General features: G+C 52.8%; 1 protein-coding gene across 4 annotated transcripts in view; it reads left to right on the top strand.

Annotated features, from left to right (window-relative positions):
* The window catches only part of COG7 (component of oligomeric golgi complex 7), a 32,159-nt gene extending 14,407 nt beyond the window's left edge, over nt 1-17,752 (top strand). For 3 of the 4 annotated variants that reach the window (XM_058156973.1, XM_058156975.1, XM_058156976.1), the window contains exons 5-18: nt 772-940; nt 3,468-3,550; nt 4,646-4,768; nt 10,365-10,563; nt 11,526-11,653; nt 12,753-12,907; nt 13,271-13,387; nt 14,153-14,218; nt 14,390-14,573; nt 15,957-16,094; nt 16,220-16,303; nt 16,810-16,924; nt 17,062-17,205; nt 17,477-17,752. In XM_058156973.1, coding sequence (XP_058012956.1) covers nt 772-940; nt 3,468-3,550; nt 4,646-4,768; nt 10,365-10,563; nt 11,526-11,653; nt 12,753-12,907; nt 13,271-13,387; nt 14,153-14,218; nt 14,390-14,573; nt 15,957-16,094; nt 16,220-16,303; nt 16,810-16,924; nt 17,062-17,205; nt 17,477-17,643 — 1,872 coding nt within the window. In that variant the 3' untranslated portion in view covers nt 17,644-17,752. The remainder of the gene's footprint in view (nt 1-771; nt 941-3,467; nt 3,551-4,645; nt 4,769-10,364; nt 10,564-11,525; nt 11,654-12,752; nt 12,908-13,270; nt 13,388-14,152; nt 14,219-14,389; nt 14,574-15,956; nt 16,095-16,219; nt 16,304-16,809; nt 16,925-17,061; nt 17,206-17,476) is intronic. The other variant, XM_058156977.1, reaches the window with a different exon arrangement.
* Nucleotides 17,753-20,906: the final 3,154 nt, after the last annotated feature.

Raw genomic sequence — 20,906 nt, 5'->3', positions numbered from 1 at the left:
ATTGAACATTTTAAGAAAACATGAAGCAGAAATAGGAAAGTTGTTTTTCCTCCTCTCTCAAACGTTCCATGTCACCATTAGAATATTTTGAGTGATCCAAAATAAACTTCGAATAAAACTATGATGCTGTATATATTTCATTAAAATACAGGTAGTCCTTGACTTACAACAGCTCATTTAGTGACCGTTCAGTTACAATGGCCTTGAAAAAAGTGACTTACGATCGTTTTCACTCTTACAACTGTTGCACCTGACCAGAATTCAGATGCTTGGCAACTGGCTCGTATTTGTGACGATGGCAGAGTCCCAGGGTCATGCAATCCCCTTTTGCGACCTAATGAGCAAAGTCAATGAGGAAGACAGGTTCACTTAAGAACCATGCTACTAACTTAACAACCACAATGATTCACTTAACAACTGTGGCAGCAACAGAAATTATGGTCATAAATCGAGGACTACCTGTACTGAAGGGTCATTTGGCTGGGAATTGTGACTACAAGATGGTTGGCACATGATTTCAATTTATGTCCTCAGGATTTCTAGTTTAACTTCTGAAATGTTATTTTTTTTAATAATTATATTTTATTCATTTATTTATTTTTGGGTTGCCCCCGACTCTAAGGCCCATAAAAAATAAGGAGAAAGAGAAGGCCACCTTTTCTGCTCTTCGGGAGGAAGGATATCCAGGAATGGTTGGGGAAGGGAGTGGGAAGGGTCTCTCTCAGGAGCTCCAAGCCTAACCAGTCGGCCTTCCTCCCCTGCCTGGGCCAGGACGTGTCTCTCATCTCTAACAAGCTGACCAGCATGCAGAACAGCCTGGCTGTGTTGGTGGACACGCCGGACTATTCAGAGAAGTGTGTGCATCTGGAGGCGCTCAAGAACCGCCTGGAAGCCTTGGCTAGTCCCCAGATTGTCTCTGCCTTCAGCACCCAGTCCGTTGGTAAGAGAGCGTGCGTGTGTGTGTGTGGGGGGGGGTTTCAAGGGAGGGGGCTAGAAAGCAGAGAGGCCTTGTGGCCTTTCCCTGCAGATCCAGCCCAGAACTGCACACAAGGCGCTTGCCAGGGAACAGGATTGTTGCTCAGGTGTAGAGGGAAGTTCAGACTAGGTTCGGATATGTCATCACAAAATAACTTGGACCCTGGGCTGAACCAAAATCACTGGGACTCGAAGGCTTAAGCCAGCCTACCTGAAAGTGTCCCGTGGAGCGCAGGTTGCGGGTGTAGCAAGTCTTTGCAAAAAAGAACGGGGCTCCTGTGCGTAAGGTTTCTGGAGAAAGCTGCACCTGAGCCAGGCCTTGAGAGGGATGTTGGAACCTTGGCAGTCAAGGGTCCTGGCAAGGATGTCTTCTTGCACTCAATGAGGCCACGTAAGTTCAACGTGCCCCTCTAATAACACGGTTAGGAATTTGGTCTCATGCTGCAGACTATTCACGCAAGTCAATATCGCTCACCCAACCAAGAAAATAAGAGAGGAGGTTTTGGTCTCTTACCTAAAGTTTGTTGTGCTTGGAGGATTAGGCAGAACAGGTGGGCCTTGACTTATGACCAGTTGCTTAGCAAACATTTGAAGTTACAAAGGACCCCCCCCCCACCAAGAAAAAAAAAGTCGGGTTTTGAAATTCCAGGGGCCCCTCCCTTTTGGTCATGTGACTGCTTTTTGGGTGCTCAGTAACAGACTCACATTTATGACCGTTTGCAGCATCCTGCGGTCATGTAGCCATGATGTACAACTTCTTTACCAAAACTTGGCATTCTTTTTTATTCATTATTTTTATTTATCAAATTTATTTGCCATCCATCTCCTGTTTCAAGATGCCTGAGTGGCTTACAGCAAGCAACTTCACTTTTCGTTTTCAGCAAAATGTCCCAGAGTAGTCAATGGGTTCTCTTAATGATGGCGGTGTTTACTTTATGGTCATTTAATGCCGTTGGGGAAAAAAAGTTTCCCAAATCAGATTGTTCACATGAAGACCCACTTTATGAACATCACAATTTATGACCGTAATAGGCAAGCTCCATTATGGTCGTAGGTCGAGTCCAAATGCCGGGTGGCAGGTGGGACAAGGGGTTGGGGCTCAGCAGGCAAGGACATTGATTCACCTGGGGTGACCCAGGAAAGGGAGCCCATGGCTGCCTTGGTCCCGCTGCCTTCCAAACCCACATCTTGCCGTTTGGGCAATGCAGCTCAGGTGCTGCCATTCAACTTCAGGAATGTCTTGCAAGAGCCCCCTCATTTGGCCCTCTTGGGGGTAAAGGGGTAGCTGGAAACTCTTTATCGCAGTCTGTTCTCTAGCACGGGGGTTTCCAACCTTGGTAACTTTAAGCCTGGCGGACTTCAACTCCCAAAATTCCCCAGGCAGCTTTTCTGAAGTCCGCTTCAGCTTTGTTGAAGTCCGCCAGGCATAACGTTACCAAGGTTGGAGACCCCTGCTCTAGCATCCCTCAGTACTTTCTCAAAACTCCATATCAATGGCCTATGGAGAGCCTCTGGGCTCTCTTTTTCTTCTGTCACACGAGGTGATTTGGTCATAGCTCTCTGTCACTGAAGAGAACAATGGAGCTCCCACACGGGCACTGCCTGCAGTGGATGGTGGCCCTTTTGGGGCACAGGATGTTGGCGAGGGCCTTCTCGCCTTGGTCTTTAGAGCCTCTGAAGGAGAAACGGACCGAGGACCACCGGCAGAGTTGGAGCATTTGAGGCTGGAGAGAGGCCTTCTTTGGGGATGGGCAGTTCCATACTTAAACATCTTAAAGGGGTTCTGTATCTTTTGAAGATCTGTTTCTTGTGATATGTATTTCCAGGCCTGCTGGGGGTGTGAATTTGCCCCTTCTTGGATTTCTTGAGGGGCAAGGCCGTCCTTTGATTGCCTTCTGTGATTACCATGGGGTCTCTTGGAGTTGTGCCACTGAGCTACCAGGTGGAGGCAGCCTTGTGCCAAGCACTGGTTGTGGCTGGCCCTGCCTGGAGTGTGGCCCTCTCTCCTCGCCCTCCAATAGGGGTTGCCAGGATTGCAAATGACAGGCCGCACAGCAGCGTTTGTCATGTGCTTGGACCATGTCCCAACGTGGACCCCTATTTGTGGGAGCCATGTATTTATTTGTTTGTTTGTTTATTTATTTATTTCCTTTCCTTTACTATTCTCCCCACCAAATGGAAGAGCATACCCTGGCTGACTTCTTGCTCTCCGGGGCTTTGGGCAGAAGAAATGAGGTTGGAGGGAGGACGTAAAGTTGGCAGGTAGAGCAGAGCTTGCTTTCTCCTCTGTTCAGATGCTCCCTATGAGACGCCCTCCCCCTGGAGGAGGGGTGCTGCTTGGGACAGGAACGTGGGTAGAGGTGGGGGGTCGGGGCCTCCCTGTTCAGGTTTTCAGGCATTTGGGTGGGTGCAGGAGGATCAGGATGGAGTCGAACAGAGGCTGAAACGACTTTTGTCCAAGCCAGACTAATGGAGGAAATCTATACTTTTAGATCAGGCCCAGTTGTTTGTGAAAGTCTTCACGGAAATTGACCGGATGCCCCAGCTGCTGGCTTACTACTACAAGTGCCACAAGGTATTGGGGCCCCTCGCCGCTGCTGAAGCGGGTTGCCTGCTTTAATCAGTCCCCCCCCCCAACATGTGGGCTGTAGGAGAGAAACGTGGGCACCGTTTCTGAAACTGCCCCTGGCTGGTGATGATCGTGATGCCTTCAATGGGCGAGGGTTGGTTTAGCCCACCACATCCCACCAGTCGTCAGGCCCACACAGGAGAATGGGGTGCTGGAGTGCTTCATGCCAAGCGAATGTGGGGTGCAGGTGGGTGTCTTTTTCCGTGTGCCCCCCCCCTCCCAAGTTGAGCAGCATTCAGTGTGGTTTAAAAGGCCGGTTCAGCCTCTGAGACGGGTCTTCAGGCCCAGCTCCCTTGCTCTCCTGCTCAGTTCCGCTGGGAGCCACCAGGGGTCCTTCCAAGCCTGTGTGGGCACTGGATGATGCAAATGGAAAGAGAGCGAATTTGGCACCTCTTCCTTTTAAGCCCTAAAACTGTAAGTTTGGAAAGAAGCAGATTGAGCAACCTCTCTTCTTCCTCCTCTCCCCCTCCTTCCTTTTCAGACCTTGAGTCTTGCCAGGCACTTTGGGCCTTTGCCCATTTTATAACTTAAGCAACACTCCCGGCCAGGCAAGAGGTGTGTTCCGGCAGAACGCTGGTCCCCTGTGGCCCAACCCAGCCTGGCCCTCTTCACTCTTCTCCATTGGTCAGGTGGGGCTGCAGGAGAAGTCTCAGGGGCTGCTCCAGGCAGCTGTTGACTTCAGGAATCCTTGGGTGCCCAAGAGCTGCTGTGATGTGTTCACAGTCGGCTTCTGAGGATGCTGCTTAATCCCCAGGGATTTATGAGGACAGAGGTTGTAATGTAGATGATGTTGTTGTTGGACGTGGTTTATCAACTTCTTCTTAAAGACATTAGGCCTCCAGTCCTTATGGCATCCCTGTGACTTGGCCCCTGGGGAGTTAAATGAACACAGGTCAGGAGCCTCTCTGACAGTGAGGTCAGTTTCCTCCAGTCCCCCCCTCCCCTGTTTTCTATGCTTATTGGCAAGAACAAACATCCTCTCAGTGCCGCCCTAAATGACTTTACCCTGGCTATAATCCTGACCCTCTTCCTTGCTCTCAGGTGCAGCTAATGGCAGCGTGGCAGGATCTGTGCCAGTCAGACCTCTTCCTGGATCGGCAGTTGGCAGAGCTCTACGAAGTGCTGCTGGGGACGTGGCACTCGCAGCTGCAGTGGGCCACGCAGGTACATCTGTGCCAGGGAGGGGTCCGTGGGGTCCGGAGCCTCCTATGCTGGTGCTCAGGAGGAGTCCAGCCTCTTCCCCGCACAGGCAGCGGAGGCCAGCAGGTGCTGTTTCCCTCCTCAGGCATCCCTGCAGCTCTATCTCTTCCTCCATCTCCTTGAAATGTGGCCAGATTGATCTTGCTCAGTCAACCTGACCAGGACCTGCAAAGCTCCAGATTCCGGCCTCACCTGATGTTGTGCCCCTATCACCCTGAGGGTTTCCTTAACAACCATTGTAGCTCAACTGGATTTAGTGCCTCGGGAACTTTCCTTGCAAGATTAAACCGTTTACGTCTCTTTACATAAAAAGGGCTTGCACGTAAACTAATTATTGGCAAACCGCTTGCCTTATACTCCCCATTCCCCAAACAGATGAACTTGAAGTGTGATACAGAATTAGATATCCACGTCACCATCTCCTGGTAGGTAGTTGTAGGCAGGTTTCTGCCCGGAGCTGACGTCTCATTAAATTAATACTTGATTATTATTGGCAGTGTTTGATCCATAGAAGCTTATGCTGTAATAGCTCCGCTGTTCTTTGAGATTCCAAAGACTGCCGCATCAGGACATTGAACTAGGGCAGTTGGGAGGCCCAGTCATTGTTGCTGGTCCTAGATCATAGGTGGTAATCCCTCTGGATCCCTGAATGACTTGAAAATGCTCAGCTGAATCTTTGGCAACTCACTGCAAATGACCCGATGTCTCGCTTTAACCTTGTTTGATTTCTGTGTCGGAATGGAGCTTTCTTGTGTCTGCCCTTTAACTCTGGTGCCTTTTCTGCAGTGTTTGTGTGTGTTTGTGTGACCAGAACTGGTGGGAAGACACCCAATATAACCCTGGTGGCAGAGGAGCTGTGTATCCCTGGCCTGTTCCAGACTGCAGCTCAGGATCTGTTGCCTCTCCCACCCCCTAGCAGCAGAAAGGAACTGGTTTCCCTGCTGGCAAACTGGTTTGCTGGAGTTTGGGGAAGCAGCGGCCAGTTTGGTCGATAAGGTCCTGAGGCTTTCACCCGTGAAGGGGAGAACTGATGCTTATCTCTGGGGAGGCCTGGAAGGAGCTCACCTGCCATCTTGGGCTGATCTTGCTCCCTTGACAGACCGAGCTGCCCCTGGGCCCTTTCCCAAGAACCCTTCGGTCTCCTTGTGGCCAATGAGGCAGCCTCAACTGCGGATAAAGCCACAAACAGGCATGGAGCAGCTCCTCCTTCCAAGAAAACAGAAATTCTTTAGTGCAAGATTTAAATGAAGCTCATCCCTCATTAAGAAGCCTGGTACTGCTCGGACAGTGACCGGAGGGTGTCCCTGCTGGTTTGGGATCTGGCCATCTTTGTTTCTCCCACTGTTTCCTTCTGCCAGAGCTGCTGTCCACCCCATCTCGAAAGGATCCCCAAAAGCAGGATTGTTTTCTGAGGGACAGGCTGCTCATCCGGATCTTCTGCGGGAAGTGTGGGGACTCATTGGTGATCACCCACTTTTCTCTCTCACCACATCTGCTTCTCTAACACTGACAGCTCAATCTGTCTGTGGAGATTCTCAGTCAACCAGGTCATGGTTATCCCAAAGGTGCTTTTCTAAAGAGGCAACTGGACTTTCTTGCTTTTCTTTGAAGACATTTTGCTTCTCAACCAAGAAGCTTCTTCAATTCTGAATGGTGGGGAACGGAAGGATTTATATTCCTTGTAGACAGCTGGTCATTTGCATCCTTTTAGAGAGTCGTTAAGGCCACTTGGAGGTTTATCTGTGTCCTCAGGGTCACATGCTGAAAGGACTGTGTTGTAGACTGGAGAAAGAAAGGGGGTGTCAAAGAGGCATCTATGTCAAAATTTAACAGCTCGCTCTCAACAGAGAGGGAGGGATATGACATCATCTATCTCCAGTCTGCAATACAGCCATTTAGCAGTTCTAAGAAGGCTCCACACCCATTTGCACCAGTCAGGTGACCCTGAGGACACAGAGACCTCCAAGTGGCCTCAATGACTCTCTAAAAAGAATGCAAATGACAGGCTGTCTACAAGTAATATAAATCCTTTCATTCCCTGCCATCCAGTCAGACCTGAAGAAGCTTCTTGGATGAGAAGCGAAATGTCTTCAAAGAAAAACAAAGTTCAGTTGCCTCCTGAAAAAGCACCTTTGGGACAACTCATTCTGCTTTTCCCCCCTAACATAATCTAAACCTGTATTTAGAGACTATTAACCAAGTCCAGCCCTACAGGGTGAAATTGGCTGCAGCAACTGCTCAGCATCTACCAGCATTCTTCATTAACCATGGGAAAGACGGAAGCACTGTAAAAATACTAGATGGGACATAATGATTGTTTAGATTTCTTATCGGGGGATTTGCACAGGAATATGGCTAAATATAAATGCCAAGGGAGTTTGATGTAGTGCTGTAGGGAGCCCTGGAAATCACCTTGCAGAAGGCACTCAGAAACCATTAGGGCAGTGTTCCTTTTAACCTCAGCAACTTGAAGATGTATGGACTACCATTCCCAGAATCGCCAGCCATGGAAGTCCACCATCTTAAAGGTTGCAGGTGCAGAAGAAGCTGCATTGAGCTCAGGAGGGCAGGAGGGTCTGAGGAAGAGGCTCAGGCTGGCTCCTCCCCTCGCCCCCAGCTCAATGGGGGCATAAGGTGGAGAGGAGGGAAACAATGGGAGGCTTACAAAATTCTGTTACCCCAAAGAGAGTAGCTCTAGTTGTTCTGTAGAGTCAGTTTCCTGGTCCATCTATCCTGTAAGGCTGACAAGTTCATTACATACTTTAAAGATTAATGATGACAGAAACATCGACATTAAAAGTGGAGTTTTTGAAATTCGGTAGGGCTTTGGGTAGTCTGTTGCTTCCTTGACACACCTAGCACATTTTCTCCTTTTGCCTCCTCCTCCTTTTCTATTCTGCCCTGAAGCTCAGTATGGAAATCAGAGCTTCGTTTCAAAATTTGCTAATTTCAAAAAAGGAATTGGTAGCTTCAGAACAAGGATATTCCGGGACCAGTGCGGTAATGTACAGTGGGCTTATCAATTTTTATCATCTTTCTTGCTGACAAGTCACCCTGAAGCATGGGCCTAATGAGCTTTTTATGGTAAAATCGGCTTGCCTAGTTGATGGAATTTTACAAGGTCCAAAGTCTGCAATAAACACCTTAAATTTCTGTGATTCAGATGCACCTTTGCAGTCAATCAGGAAAAGTTACAGAATTGCAGAAACGTTTTTCATTACTGTTTTCAGTGCTGCACAGGTAGGATCAAGAGGCAATGGCTTTTAAGTCTCCCTGACTAGATCCCTCCTTGAAATGATCTGATGTAAAATCTTCCCTAAAATGTGCCGGGGTCTTTCTCTTCCTGCAAGCAAAGCAGTTAGGGCAATTGGCTTTCTCCCCGGACAGAGCCCATGTGTCTTTCGTTTGGTTTGGTTTTAACCTTAATTATAGCAATGTTCGAATTGGAGCACTGCAAAATGCAACAAATAATCCAAGCTCCCGTAAAACAATTCCTGTTATCTCAGTTATTGGGTGTCCATCTTTATAGTTTTGAAGATTACTGTCTGAAATGCACAAGTCAACAAACAGAGAGGACTCAATGATAAGGATTACACCCATTGCTTCCCCCTGTTGTGGAATTTGGCCTACTGCCTGCAAGCCCCATCCTTGACCCCTGTCTTGGTGAACTAGGGACTTAGCTGCAGCGTAGCCATCTCGTGTCCGGCTCATTGGGAGAAGGAGCAGAAGAGGCTTGGGCCGGGGCTGGCTGCTTTAAGGGGACCCTAACCCTCTTTGGGCAGAAGGGAGTTGCAAGAAGGTAGGCAGGCAGGAGGCTTCCATAGCTCCGAGAGGTGTTTCAGGATTTGATTATGTTTTTCAACAACACAATTAAGGAATTAGTTGTGCCTCAAACTCCACAAGAAGAAAAGAGGGGTGCATCCCCAGTGGCTCCCCCTTCTTCTCTACCTGGCATGCCTTCTGAGCAGATTTTAATTGACAGCTGCTTTGGGATCCAATCTTGACTGACCAGAAGAATATACGGGGGAGGTTAGAGGCTCAGCCCCTCTTTTTGGTATAATTGGGCATTGCAGTTTTAAAGCATGGCCTTTGCCCGGTTTCCTTTAAGAGAAGCTTCTTCCCTCTTGCCTTGCAAGCTTCCTGATTCCTAGGCCATACCGGGGCCCTGCATGGAGCCTGTGGCCTGGAGCAGGGGTCTCCAATCTTGGTCCCTTTAAGACTTGTGGACTAACTCCCAGAGTCCCTCAGCCAGTAAAGCAGTATGGGGATATATGACATATGTATATGTGTGTGTGTGTGTGTATGTAGGTCTTGGCATATTCGGGTCTTTTCCCGTGTGAGGTTGAGAGTATCTTGGCCAAGATAATCTCAACCTTACACGGGAAAAGACCTGAATATGCCAAGACCTACATACCTATACCCGTGAAAACCTACGAAAACAAATATATATAGCTTTGCTGGCTGAGGGACTCTGGGAGTTGAAGTCCACAAGTCTTAAAGGGACCAAGGTTGGCGACCCCTGGCCTGGAGGACTCTCCTTGCTGACTCCTGCCGATGAAGGAGAGGGGCAGAAAAATCATGGGCCTGGGGTTTGCTGGCTCTCTAAGGTCCGGAGAGCAATCCCGTCCAGCGGTGCCGTCATCCCCTGCAACCCTCTTCCTATCACCGTCTGTGGCAGAGCCGGGGAGTCCCGGGGGGCCTGTTCCTCTGCCAGACCTGAGGTCTCAGCCTGTGGCGGCTCAGAGGGCCAGAGTCGCTTCTGGGATGCTGCACTTACAGGAGGAGATGCTGGCAGAGGTTTTCCAGACAAGGGTCAGCTGAATAAATTTGCAGACTAGAACTATTCAAAGCTTAGACATAGATTAACAGAGTTGGAAGGGACCTTGGAGGTCATCTAGTCCACCCCGTCCACCCCAGCAGGAGACCCTGCCTACACCATTTCTGACAGACGGCAGTCCAGTCTCTTCTTGAAAGCCTCCAGTGATGGAGCTCCCACAATTTCCAAAGGCAACTTCTGTTCCATTACTTGATTGTTCTCACTGTCAGAAAATTTCTCCTTATTTCCAGGTTGAATCTCTCTTTGGTCAGTTTCCATCCATAATTCCTAGTTTGGCCTTCAGGTGCTTTGGAGAATAGCTTCTCCCCCTCCTCTCTGTGGCAGCCCCTCAGATATTGGAAGACTGCTATCCTGTCTCCCCTGGTCCTTCTCTTCACTAGACAAGCCAGGCCCAGTTCCTGCAACCGTTCATCGTATGTTTTAAGTCTCCAGTCCCCTCATCATCCTGGTTGCTTTTCTCTGCACTCTTTCTAGAGTCTCGACATCTTTTTATAGCTATATGAAGCTATTCCAGTTGCCTTCTATATTCAGAACATATTCCAAAACCACATGAAAAGTTGAAAAAAGAGACTGGCGCCCAGTTCTAGAAGCCCCTCGCGAGTCTGCTGGCAGCAGTCGGTGGTCTCCATGTTTCCCCAGCCTTTCGCTTTCACCTGGGCCTCAGTTCCGGGGCTCCAGCCAAGCCTCCTGGCCTGCTCCTACCTCCCTCCCTTCCTCCCGCAGGTTTTCCAGAACCCCCACCAGGTGGTGACCGTCCTGCTGCTCCAGGTGCTGGGTGCACTGACGCCCTCCCTGCCCGCCTGCCTCACTGCTGCCATGGACCGCTGCAGCCCCGAGAGCAAGCTGAGCCAGCTCCTGGGGCTCTACGGCACCACCGTCTACTTTGCACACGGGCTGGAGGCCGCGATGCTGCCCAGCCTGAGTAAGTCCTTGGTACTTAGACACCCTGCCCAAATGGTTCTGGGGTGTTTTTTGTCCTTTTTTCTACAGGGGAGTTTTATAAGAACACAATTTGTTAGTATCGCGTTGACGGTCTTTATTACAGTTGTTACATAATACTTGTACCAAACTGTGTTTGACTTGAGTGAGCAGTATTGACACAGTGTTTAAAGTGTTTGCCAAAGCAGAACAATTTGCATTCTATTGTGAGTAAATACTCCCTGGCACTTTTGGTTTCTGTAAAGTTGAGCTGTTCTCCTTCCCACCCAACCACCCTGGAGGCCTCGGGAGATTCCCCTGCGCTACCCTTCTTCCCACCTTAGTTCTCTTCTCACGGCCACAGAGGGCAGGTGAATGATGCTCTCCCCCCTCCCCCCCATTAGAAAGAAAGGTGAGCCCTCCCAGGCTGCCTGCAGGCCTTTCCTGGAAGAGACGGGGGGTCCGTATAGGCTGCATGGGGGGGGTGATGTCTCAGTTCTCCCCCTCCCAGCTAATTAAATAAAAAGCAACACAGCAGTAAACGTATAGAGGGGTGGAAGGATTTAATTCTAAAATACACGTTTTCCAGGGTCAACACTTAAAGCTCTTTCTTTGTGTTCTTCAGTAAGTGGCCTTTATTTTATTTTTTTTAGAAAAAAGCTTAGCATCCCCTGCCTTGCTTTGTGGCCTCATCCATCCTTCCTTCCTTCCTTCCTTCCTTCCTTCCTTCCTTCCTTCCTTCCTTCCGGCGAAGGATCCTTGGAGAGTTTGGGGAGCAGAGAGGCGCCTTTGGGTTTGCAGGAGAGTTTCAGGGTGGAGAATTTTATGGCTCTTTTAACTTCTTGCCTCTTGCCCCAGATTTAATTTTAGCATAGAAATAACGGGCAAAGCAGGGGGAGATGCGGGCCATGTGGGGAGCCCCCCCGCCGTGGCCCTCCTGCTGTGAGGCCGCTCCTGTGCTTCCAGGGGAGTGCAACCTGGTGAAGGTGGCCGAATTGGTGGAGGCCGTCTTCAGCCCTTACAAGCCCTTCCAGCTGCAGTACCGGGCCCTGGAGGAAGAGAATCTCCTCATCCAGATGAGTGCTGTCCCTCTGGTAAGATCCTTTCTCCGCTGCCCCAAGGAATCCTGCAGGCACAATTGTTGATCGGCCATCCGGTTTTGTGACCTCTGAAGTGATGGGCAGAGCTTCTGAATCCCTTTGAAAGGGCAGATTCTGCAGCCGAGCGGCCCCACTCTCAGCCTTCCTGGATGGGAGAGCCTCTTCCCAGGGGTCTGCGGTGCTTGGCTTCCCTTTAGCATTTTTCTAAGCTTGTGAAAACTGTCATTCATTGGCTTAATTGTTGGTTCTGTGTGTGGTGGGCTTGAAATGGAAGAAGCACTGACAGGGAGGTGCCTTTGTAAGCAAAAATACACAGCAAGGAAAAGGAAGTTTGGCCGAGGCGGGACTGTCCCCCAGGCTGGTGGGCTTTGTTCATGGGAGAAGCCCCCAAGCTGAGCTCAGCCTGGGAGGTTCCTTCAGCAGGGGCATCCTGGAATGCCTTGAGAGGGAAGGGGAGGCCTGTTTTTTTCTGGAGGATGGGCCTGGAACTGCCTCATGGAGAGGGAAGCTTAGCTTCTCTTTCTAAAGGAAATTTAAATTTAGGGAGTGCAAAGAAAATCTGCCTTCCCCCCCCCCCACCCCAGCCCTTGTTATTATGAGAGGAAGGTGACTGACAGGCTGGACTGAGTTCCACATGTGGGGGGCATCGGGATTTCTTACTTTATTCTCTGAAGTTGGGGGTCTTTACCGCCTCTTTTTAACCCTGTTAAAGACTTTTGTTTTAGGAAGAGTTTTCCATCCCAAAAGGTCACTTCTGGCATCGACACCTGGTGCTCTCGGGGGTCTTGGAACCCCAGATTTCCCCATAGAAATTGGGCCTGTTAGCAGAATATTCCCTCTGTAAAGCCTCAGAGCAGCCCCAGGCTTTGAAAGCTCCCTCAGTGCTCCAGCTGGGCAGGAGGTTCTCTGGGCACTGGCAGACAATTGGGGAGGGGGCTTTCAGAGGACTTCGCTGGCAGCTCCAGGCTCCCAAAGGGCCCTTTCAAAGGCCCTGCAGGGCCCCAGTGGGAATGGCCGCCTTGTTCCCAATTCCGCCTAATTCGGACCGGCTGCCCTGCCGCTCCAGAATGAGCTGAGATCTTGTGTCTGGCAGGAACATGGGGAAGTGATGGACTGTGTCCAGGAGCTGAGCCATTCGGTGAACAAGCTCTTTGGCTTGGCCTTGGCGGCAGTGGACAACTGCCTCACGCTGACCGACGGGCTGGGCGTGGGTGGACTCCTTGGAGCCTTGCAAGCCCTTTTCAGCAAGTAAGTCCTGGGCCGTGAAGAAAACTCTTTGCATCCAGCCTCTGGGCCAGGGCAGGGGGGGCTTTCTAAGCATCCCCACCCCTGAGAGGGTTGTGAGCAGAGAATTTTGCTCCAAGAAGGACAGGTTGAGAGATGAGTGGGACTCGGGTGCCCCGTGGAGTTCCTTCTGCTCCCCATGGCCACAGGAGGAAATGACCAGTACCCTCTGCTGCCCCTTCCCCACCCTCCCGGGTCCTCAGGGGTTCCCCAATGCCGAAGGGAAGAATTGGCTTTGTCCCCTTGGCTCTTCCCTCCCCACCTGGGCAGCCTTCAGCCACAGGAGCCCCAGCTGCCGTCCGGCTCTTATCTCTGACCCTTCCGTAGATACGTCTCGGACTTCAGTAATGCCCTGCAGTCAATCAGGAAGAAATGCCGGCTGGATGACCTCCCTTCAGATTCCCACTTCCAGGAAGACTGGACTGCTTTTCAGAATGCAATTCGGTGAGAAAAAGACCTCGTGCAAAAGGCGAGCAGGGCGGAAGGGGAAGCGTTTCTGGAGAGAGCTCAGCATTGTGCACAAACAATAATGGATTCCTCAAGAAAGTGAGCCATGCCGGGTGCTGTAAAACAGCTGCAGGCCCAGGCTTTCCCTTATGTAGTCTCAGGCCCTCAGGTGCACTTTAGGTAGCTCGGGGTTTTCAGTCCCTGAGCAGAGAGTGCGTGTTGCCTGTGCCAGACCTCTCAAACCCCAACCCCACCCCTGCTGGCCTAAGGCACCCAGTGCACACCTTCTGCTGCTCTCTGCCTGGATTTTGGCTTCCTCTCAACTCTGGGCTGGCTCAAAGTGTTGCTTGCAGGAGGAGGTGGGCTCTGCTCCTCCGTGCAGGGGAGAGAGCTCCTTTGGTGGGTGCAGCAACAGAACTGAATTCTTCAGCTCCGATTTCCACCCTATTACTGGAGTGTTGTGGGGGGAGGCAGCGCAGAGTTTTGCAACAGCCTGAAGTGTTTTAAGGTTGCAGAGCACCCTTTCCAAGGGTGTCATAATTCTGGACTGTCATTAAATGAACAGTTGTATGTTGAGGACTGCCTGTATTGGAGTAACCATGAGATTCTTCCTAGAGAGACTGGGCCTTTCCATCCCAGACGGTGGCTTTTCACTGCAGGAGAAGAGACACCCGCTGCCTATGCTCTCCCACTGCTGTCGTGGGGGGTGGGAGGGTGGGGGCTTTGGGGGCAGCGATTCCACCAGCATCTCTTTCCCTGCAGAATAATCACCACCTGTGGGGAGCTCCTGCGACAGTGTGGAGACCTTGAGCAGCAACTGGCCAACAGGTGGGCTCGCTGGACTGCTCTTCGGGGGGGTGGGGCAGGGCCCGGCCCATCTCCCACCAGCGCCTGGCACTCCTTTCCGGTCCTTCTTCCACCCCTGAAGCTTTGAGGGTTGAGGGTCTGGGGCACCCTCAGTGCTCAGGCCGTTTTTTCTGCCGCCGGTGCCGGTTGCAGGATCCTCTCCACGGCAGGGAAGTTCCTCTCAGAGTCCTACCGTCCCTGCAGCCTGAGTGGCTTCCAGGAACGCAGCCCGGAGAAGCAGAGCCACGTCAAGAACCCCTGGCAGGAGTACTGCTACCTGCAGCAGGAGAGCCCGGCAGAGTACGCTGCCCTGCTGGAGACCCTCTACACGCTCAAGGTGGGCGCGAAGGAGTTGGCAGAGGAGCAACCTTGGCCTGAGCATTTGCTTAACCCTCTCCCCAAAAAACAGCTTTCTGAGTGTGCCTCTGGCAGGGGCTGGAGGTGACGGTCCCTCCCTGCGAGTGTTTGCTCTTCCTGGGCCCTTCAGTGCTCCTGTCGCCTTGCTTGCTTTTTCCAGCATGGGGGAGGGGGGGGGGCTTCCATTCCCAGGCAGACTCCTCAGCCTGAGCCAGTTTGGTTTGTCAGGCAGTCTTAGAGAAGTGGGGGGGGGGAGGAAGAATTGCATGGGGCAGGTTGAGTTGGACCCCTCCTCTTCCTCCCCCTCTGGCTACTGTCGGCAAGAGGCTCTTGGCCGTCTGAGCATTTGCCAGAGAGACAGATCCAGGCTGCTCTTGCTCAGCTGACAGGTGGGTGAGAAGGCAGCGCCTCAGATGGATGTGGGGCTGGAAGTGGCAGGATGGAAGCACAGAAGTTTTGGTCCAGTTGCCCTGGAGGGCCTTCCCTCTTTTCCACAGTGGACGCTGCCTTTCACAAGGACTCTTGCAGGACCCGCCCACCCCCCGCCTCTTTTCTAAAAACAGGTTGGGTACCATAAGGCCGATAGAAGTAGAAGGTGGGGCCCCGTTCTGAAAGGCTTGCAGAATGGAGGGCTCAGAAATCCCAAATGCAGGCATCAGGCTTCTGCCAAAGCCAAATACCCAGAATTTGCCCTCTCTTCCAGTGGTGGGTTGCTCCCCGGTTCGGTCGAACCGGTAATGGCGGTGGTGGGAGGCTCCGCCCACCCACCTGGACCCCTCCGAGTGCATGCACGCCCACAAGCAAACCAGTAGGAACGGGATTTGAAACCCACTACTACTCTCTTCCCTTGGTGGGTCCCACCACACGGGTGGAGCCTCAGGAAAACCATGTGCCTGGTCGCCTTCTCCGGAATATGGTATCCCAGGGCGGTTTGCAGGCAGCTTCTCAGCCAAAGCCTCCTGCCCCCGAGACCCAGCTGAGCCTCGGATGAGGAGGCCTGATCCTGCAGAGGATTGTGATTTCCCCCAGAGCTTTATTATCCTCCTCCAGGCTCTGCCTCCTGTGGAAATGAAAAGGCTTGATGGCCTCAGGCTGGGTCGCCCGTTGGCTGCTCCTGGGGGGTCCCTTCAGGGGAGAAGCAGCCCAGGAGCATGGCGGTCAGAGCCATTGCCTGTGGCTTCTCTGAGCTTCGAGGCCACATCAGTTGTGCTGGTGTCCCTTTCGTTCTCAGGGTTGCCCTTGCTCTCCTGCTGGTGCTGAGGGGGAGGGGTTTGCAGCTGCTGTGGAGGGAGAGGACTCCTTGCCGGGAGTGGAGGGGAGCAAGAGGAGCCCGGCTTGACTGCCTCCTCCTTCCCCACTGCAGGAGAAGGGGACAAGCCACAATCTGCTCTCAGCATCGCGTTCTGCCTTCACCCGCCTCAACCAGCTTGCCCACCAGCTGGCCTTCGACTCGGTCTTCCTTCGCATCAAGCAGCAGCTCCTCTTGGTGGCCAAGATGGAGGTGAGTAGCCAGGTGGGCATGGGGGGTCCCCACCGAGTCCTTGAACGAGGACTGGGGAGAAGAAAGAGGGAAGGTCGCTCTGCCTGACAAGTCATCCTCTGCTTTTCTGCTCATCCTTGACTTAGAGCTGGAGTGCAAGTAGTGCGGGCGAGATCCTCACCGATGACCTGCCCAACTTCAGCCTGACGCCTCTGGAGTACATCAGCAATGTAGGTGGAGGGCTCCCCCAGGAAAGGCAGGTGCTGCCGGGGCTCTGGGACTCCAGTCGTCCTCAGAGGAGGCTGCTCTCCATCCGACAGCGGCCTGATTCGGCTGAGAAAAGGGTGATTGGCAGACCTGGGAAGCCTGGAAGGGGTAGGGACTTCCTTGGTCCCTGAGTTGTGGCCCCTCGGGGTTCCGGTCTGAGTCCCTTGGGAGTCCTGATGGATTCCTTTGGAGAACCAGAGCAGAGCAGCCTCTGAGATCTGGCCTTGGATGGATGAGGGGGTCCTTCTGGGAGGTTTGAGCTACCGAAAGGCCGAAGGGAGAGGAAAAATCTTGGGGACCTGTGGTGACCCAGAGGCCGCAGCAGGGCTTGGGCTTCAGGATGTGCCCTGGGGAGGAATGCACTGGTCACATCTGGAGAAATGGAGGAAATCAGGAGGGCTGCAGAGACCCCGTTTTCTGCAGTGAAAGGCTGGGGCTGCCTGACCACTTGTTCCTCCCTCCCTCTTAGATCGGCCAATACATCATGTCCCTCCCTCTTCACCTGGAGCCCTTCGTGACCCAGGAAGACGCAGCGCTGGAACTCGCCCTGCATGCTGGGAAGCTGCCCTTCCCTCCAGAGCCAGGTGGGAAAGGGCACCCGGGGCCAGGAAGAGGCAGCTGCAAGGAGGCTCCTGTGGGCAGCGCCCCAATTTCTCTCTCTGAAGGAAGAAGCCCACCGCAGGTGCAGGGCATCATCACTTTGTGGTCCTCTTTCTCCCAGGCGATGAGGTCCCCGAGCTGGACAACATGGCGGACTATTGGCTGGGCTCTCTTGCCAGGGCCACGATGCAGACTTACTGCGAGGTCATCCTGCAGATCCCCGAGCTCACCCCGCACTCCACCAAGCAGCTGGCCACGGATATTGGTGAGGAGGAAGGTTGCTTGGGGTGTGGGGGAGATACCCAGGTTAGGTCCTGCATGTGGACGGGGTCCTGAGGGTCACCCAGCCCCCTCCCCTGCTCAGAATCCAGATTCCTGCATCCTCGCCATTAGGCCACCCAGCTTCCAGTTGAGAATCTCCAGTGGAGGGGCAGCTGACTGGCTCAGTGGCCCCACGGTCCGGGGGCTCTTTCTGTCCGGTCTGCCTCCCTGGATCTCATATTTGGGAGCCGAGATGCTGCTCGTTTCTCTTGCAGATTACCTAATCAACGTGATGGACGCTTTGGGCCTCCAGCCTTCTAAGACCTTGCAGAACACAGGGACCCTCCTGAAGACCAAGCCTGACAATTACAAGCAGGCAGCCAGAAATTTTCCCCGCCGCCTGGCTAGCAAAGTTGCCGCCATGAGGGCCCTGGATTATTGAGCTGTTGATTTCTTGGCCCAAGAGGGCCCCCCGTTGCTGCACCTGGCCAGAGATACACTGTAAGGGCCCCGGGATGTCCCTCTCCCCCCCTCCCCCCCATGGTAGAGTTCTCTCTTCCCTGGGAGAGAGGAAAGAGGCCAGAGAAAACTCGGGTGTATTCAGACAAGTTTTGTAAGTACTCAATAAATCTCTTTAAAAAAGGTGTCTCTTCCTGATAGCTGGTCAGCGAGCCTGGCCTCCTTGTGGAATCCAGTCCAATGGCAGGAAGATGGGAGGGAGAGTCCTGACTGAGGCAGCCTCAGAACTGGGGTTCAACCAGGGTCCTGCGGAAGTTGACCAGGCTGGCTAAGAATGGCCGGACTTAAGAATGGCTGTGGGGAAGGGTGGACAGTTGCTCCTCCGCTGCTCCTTTTCTCCTGGGGGCCGGCTGGCCTCAGAGCATGGGGTCACCAGGGGCCCAGAAAAGGGCCCTTGCTCAAGGGCCAAGAGCCTGCCTGGCCTCCAAGTGATGCAAGGAGAGGGAGGCTGAGGCTGAGTGAACTCTGTACAGCCAAGCGGTTGTGCTCCTTCCTTCCTTCCTTCCTTCCTCCGGAGCAATCCAGCTTTGCTGGGTGTGCAGGTCTGGGTTCTCCAAAGCCTAATTAACTCCTGCCTCTGCCCTCCTGGCTGCTCATCTGCAAGGCGGTGAAGCCAGTGGCCAGCCCAGGCCGAGGAAAGGCCACCCGTGAGGCAATTCAGGGGAAAGGACTGAGCCTGACCTGGCCAGAGGCAGCTTTGGAGGGGGAGATTTGGGGAGAACGACCAGCTTATGGGCTCAGAGCCAAGGAAAGAAGGGATGTTGTCCCTCTGGGGCTTCTCCAGGTGTAGCCTGGACCTTCACTCCTTCATGGCTGAGCCTGGCATTGTTCGTGGGGCCCCCCAAGCAGGCATGGGAAGAACTGCTTTCCTCTCCTGGGGAGGGGGGGGGATGACCCAGGCTGCAGACCTTGTATTCTTCCCCAAAGTGCAGCTTGTGGGCCAAAGCCTCTTGCCCCGGGGGAGGGGCCCCAGCGCTGCAGGAGAAGCTGCCTGAGCTGGATCCTGCTGCCCAGAACAGCTTCCCTTGCCAGGCCCTTGTTCCCTTCTGCCAGGTTTATGAGCTTACTCACAGCTCAGATCTAGGCAGGAGAGTTTGTGGTTGTCCAAGACTGGACCCCCCACCCCGCTTGGAGAGCCTCATCCCTGCAACCCCTCCTGGCTTCACTATCCTTTCACCCAGGAACGGAAGCTCCAGGCCAGCCAGGCTTCGACCACCAGCTGCCAGTGGCCCTGGTGGCAGATCTTGGTGACCAACCTATGCGGGGGGGGGGGGGAGAGGCTCCTCAGCTGCTAATCCTGGCAGCTGTGCAGTGGCAGAAAGAGCCCCCCCTCCTCTTGGTGACTTCTCCGCATCGGCCAGTCCAAGACATTTTAGCTTCCCAAAGCAATTTCTCTGCAATCCTCCCCTTATTGATGCCCCTTATTCGTCTATTCGGGTTTTTTACTTATTTATTTTATTTATTAAATTTATATTGCTGCCTATTCGCCCATGGCGACTCAAGGCAGCTTACAGAATATAAAAACCACATTTAAAAAACAGCAAAATTAATAAAAGATCAAATAAATTAATGTAATAAAATCACCTGCCACCCCCCACCCCCACCCCAGCAATAGCAGATCACACGAGCCATTTAATGGGCTCCATCCTGCTCTCAATTCCCCAGGTCTTTAGCGTCTTCCAGAAGAGAATTAGAGTGGGGGCCATTCTAATCTCTGGGGGGGATGATGTTCCAGAGAGAGGGAGCCACCATGGAGAAGACCCTTCTTCTGGGTCCCACCAGGTGTATCTCCCTCGGGGATGGGACCCACAGCATTCTCTGCCTCTGCTGTAATGGGTAGATGTGACCGGCAAGAGACGGTCCCTCAGTTCACCTGGTCCCAAGCCATGAAGGGCTTTAAAGGTGACAACCAGCACCTTGAATTGCACCCGGAAGCAAATCAGCAACCAGTGCAGCTCCTGCAGGAGAGGTGATACATATGCCCACTGGGATCTCTGCACAAAACCATCCGGGCCGCTGCATTTCGCACCAACTGGAGCTTCCAGATGCTTTTCAAGGGCAGCCCCATGTAGAGCGTGTTGCAATAGTCAAGACGGGAAGTGACTAGGGCATAAGTGACTGTGAGTAGGGATTGTTGGTCCAGGAAAGGGCATAACTGACGCATAACCTGCAAAGGCCTTCCTGGCCGCAACCGCCACCTGCTCTTTGAGCAGGAGTCATGAGTCCAGGAGAACCCCCAGATTACGCACAGGGTCTGTTTGGGGTAGTGCCATCCCATCCAAGACCAAAGGTGGCAATTCTCCCTGAGCCAACGAGCCCCAAACCCAGAGCTACTCAGTCTTGCCAGGGTTTAGTTTCAACCCGTTCTTCCCATCCAGCCCCTAGGCACTGCGAGAGGGAGGAGATGGCATCACTTAATTCACCACGGCCAAGACAGACATGGACAGACATACGGCTGGGTATCATCAGCATATTGATGACACCTCAGTCCATGGTGACGGATGATCTCATCAAACTTCCAGTAAACTTACTTCTTTAGTAACTTTATTTCTTTTACTTTTACTTCCTTATCTTTCCTCCGGGAGCTCAAGGCAATGCACGGGAACACACACACACCCTCTGATTTTCCTCACTTGAAACTTCTGTGGGGCAGCCTTGACAGGAGCTGGGCCAAAATTGCTTGGGGGATTTTTGTGACTCTTCCGTCTGAGGGGAGGGGGAGGTGTTTGGCCTTTCTGTCCCCAGCTTTCCTATCCTCAACACAGGTAGGACATCTGACATCAGAAGGTGACGGTACGCCTGCAAGCAAGGTGGCTCTTTTGAAGACCTGGCACTCGGGGCAGAGCAGCTGCCAGCCTGTGCTGCCAGCAGAGGAAAGCCTCTCCCTGGGCAATGGAGCTGGAGGGCAAGGGCAAACTGCTGCCCCTTCAATTGAGTCAGTCCCCTGGACCAGAGGTTTCGTCTTCCAAGCTTTCAGTCATGCTGGAGCCCATCCTCGGGGAAGTTCTCTCTAGCAGAGTGTGTGCTTTGGGCTGTTCTGTGTGTGGTATTGGTGTAGTGCTTGGTTGTGTGTGGCTTTTTAGTTCTTGATTGGGGCCCTCATCTGCCCTCTGCATTAACCACTCTTCCAGCTTGGGACGGGGCCTTTACCAAACTCCATGCCAGCTTCCAGTCTGCCAAGAGGGT

This window comes from Ahaetulla prasina, chromosome 14, assembly GCF_028640845.1.
Source record: "Ahaetulla prasina isolate Xishuangbanna chromosome 14, ASM2864084v1, whole genome shotgun sequence".
Taxonomy (NCBI): Eukaryota; Metazoa; Chordata; class Lepidosauria; order Squamata; family Colubridae; genus Ahaetulla; species Ahaetulla prasina.
This window is presented reverse-complemented; position numbering and strand designations above follow the sequence as displayed.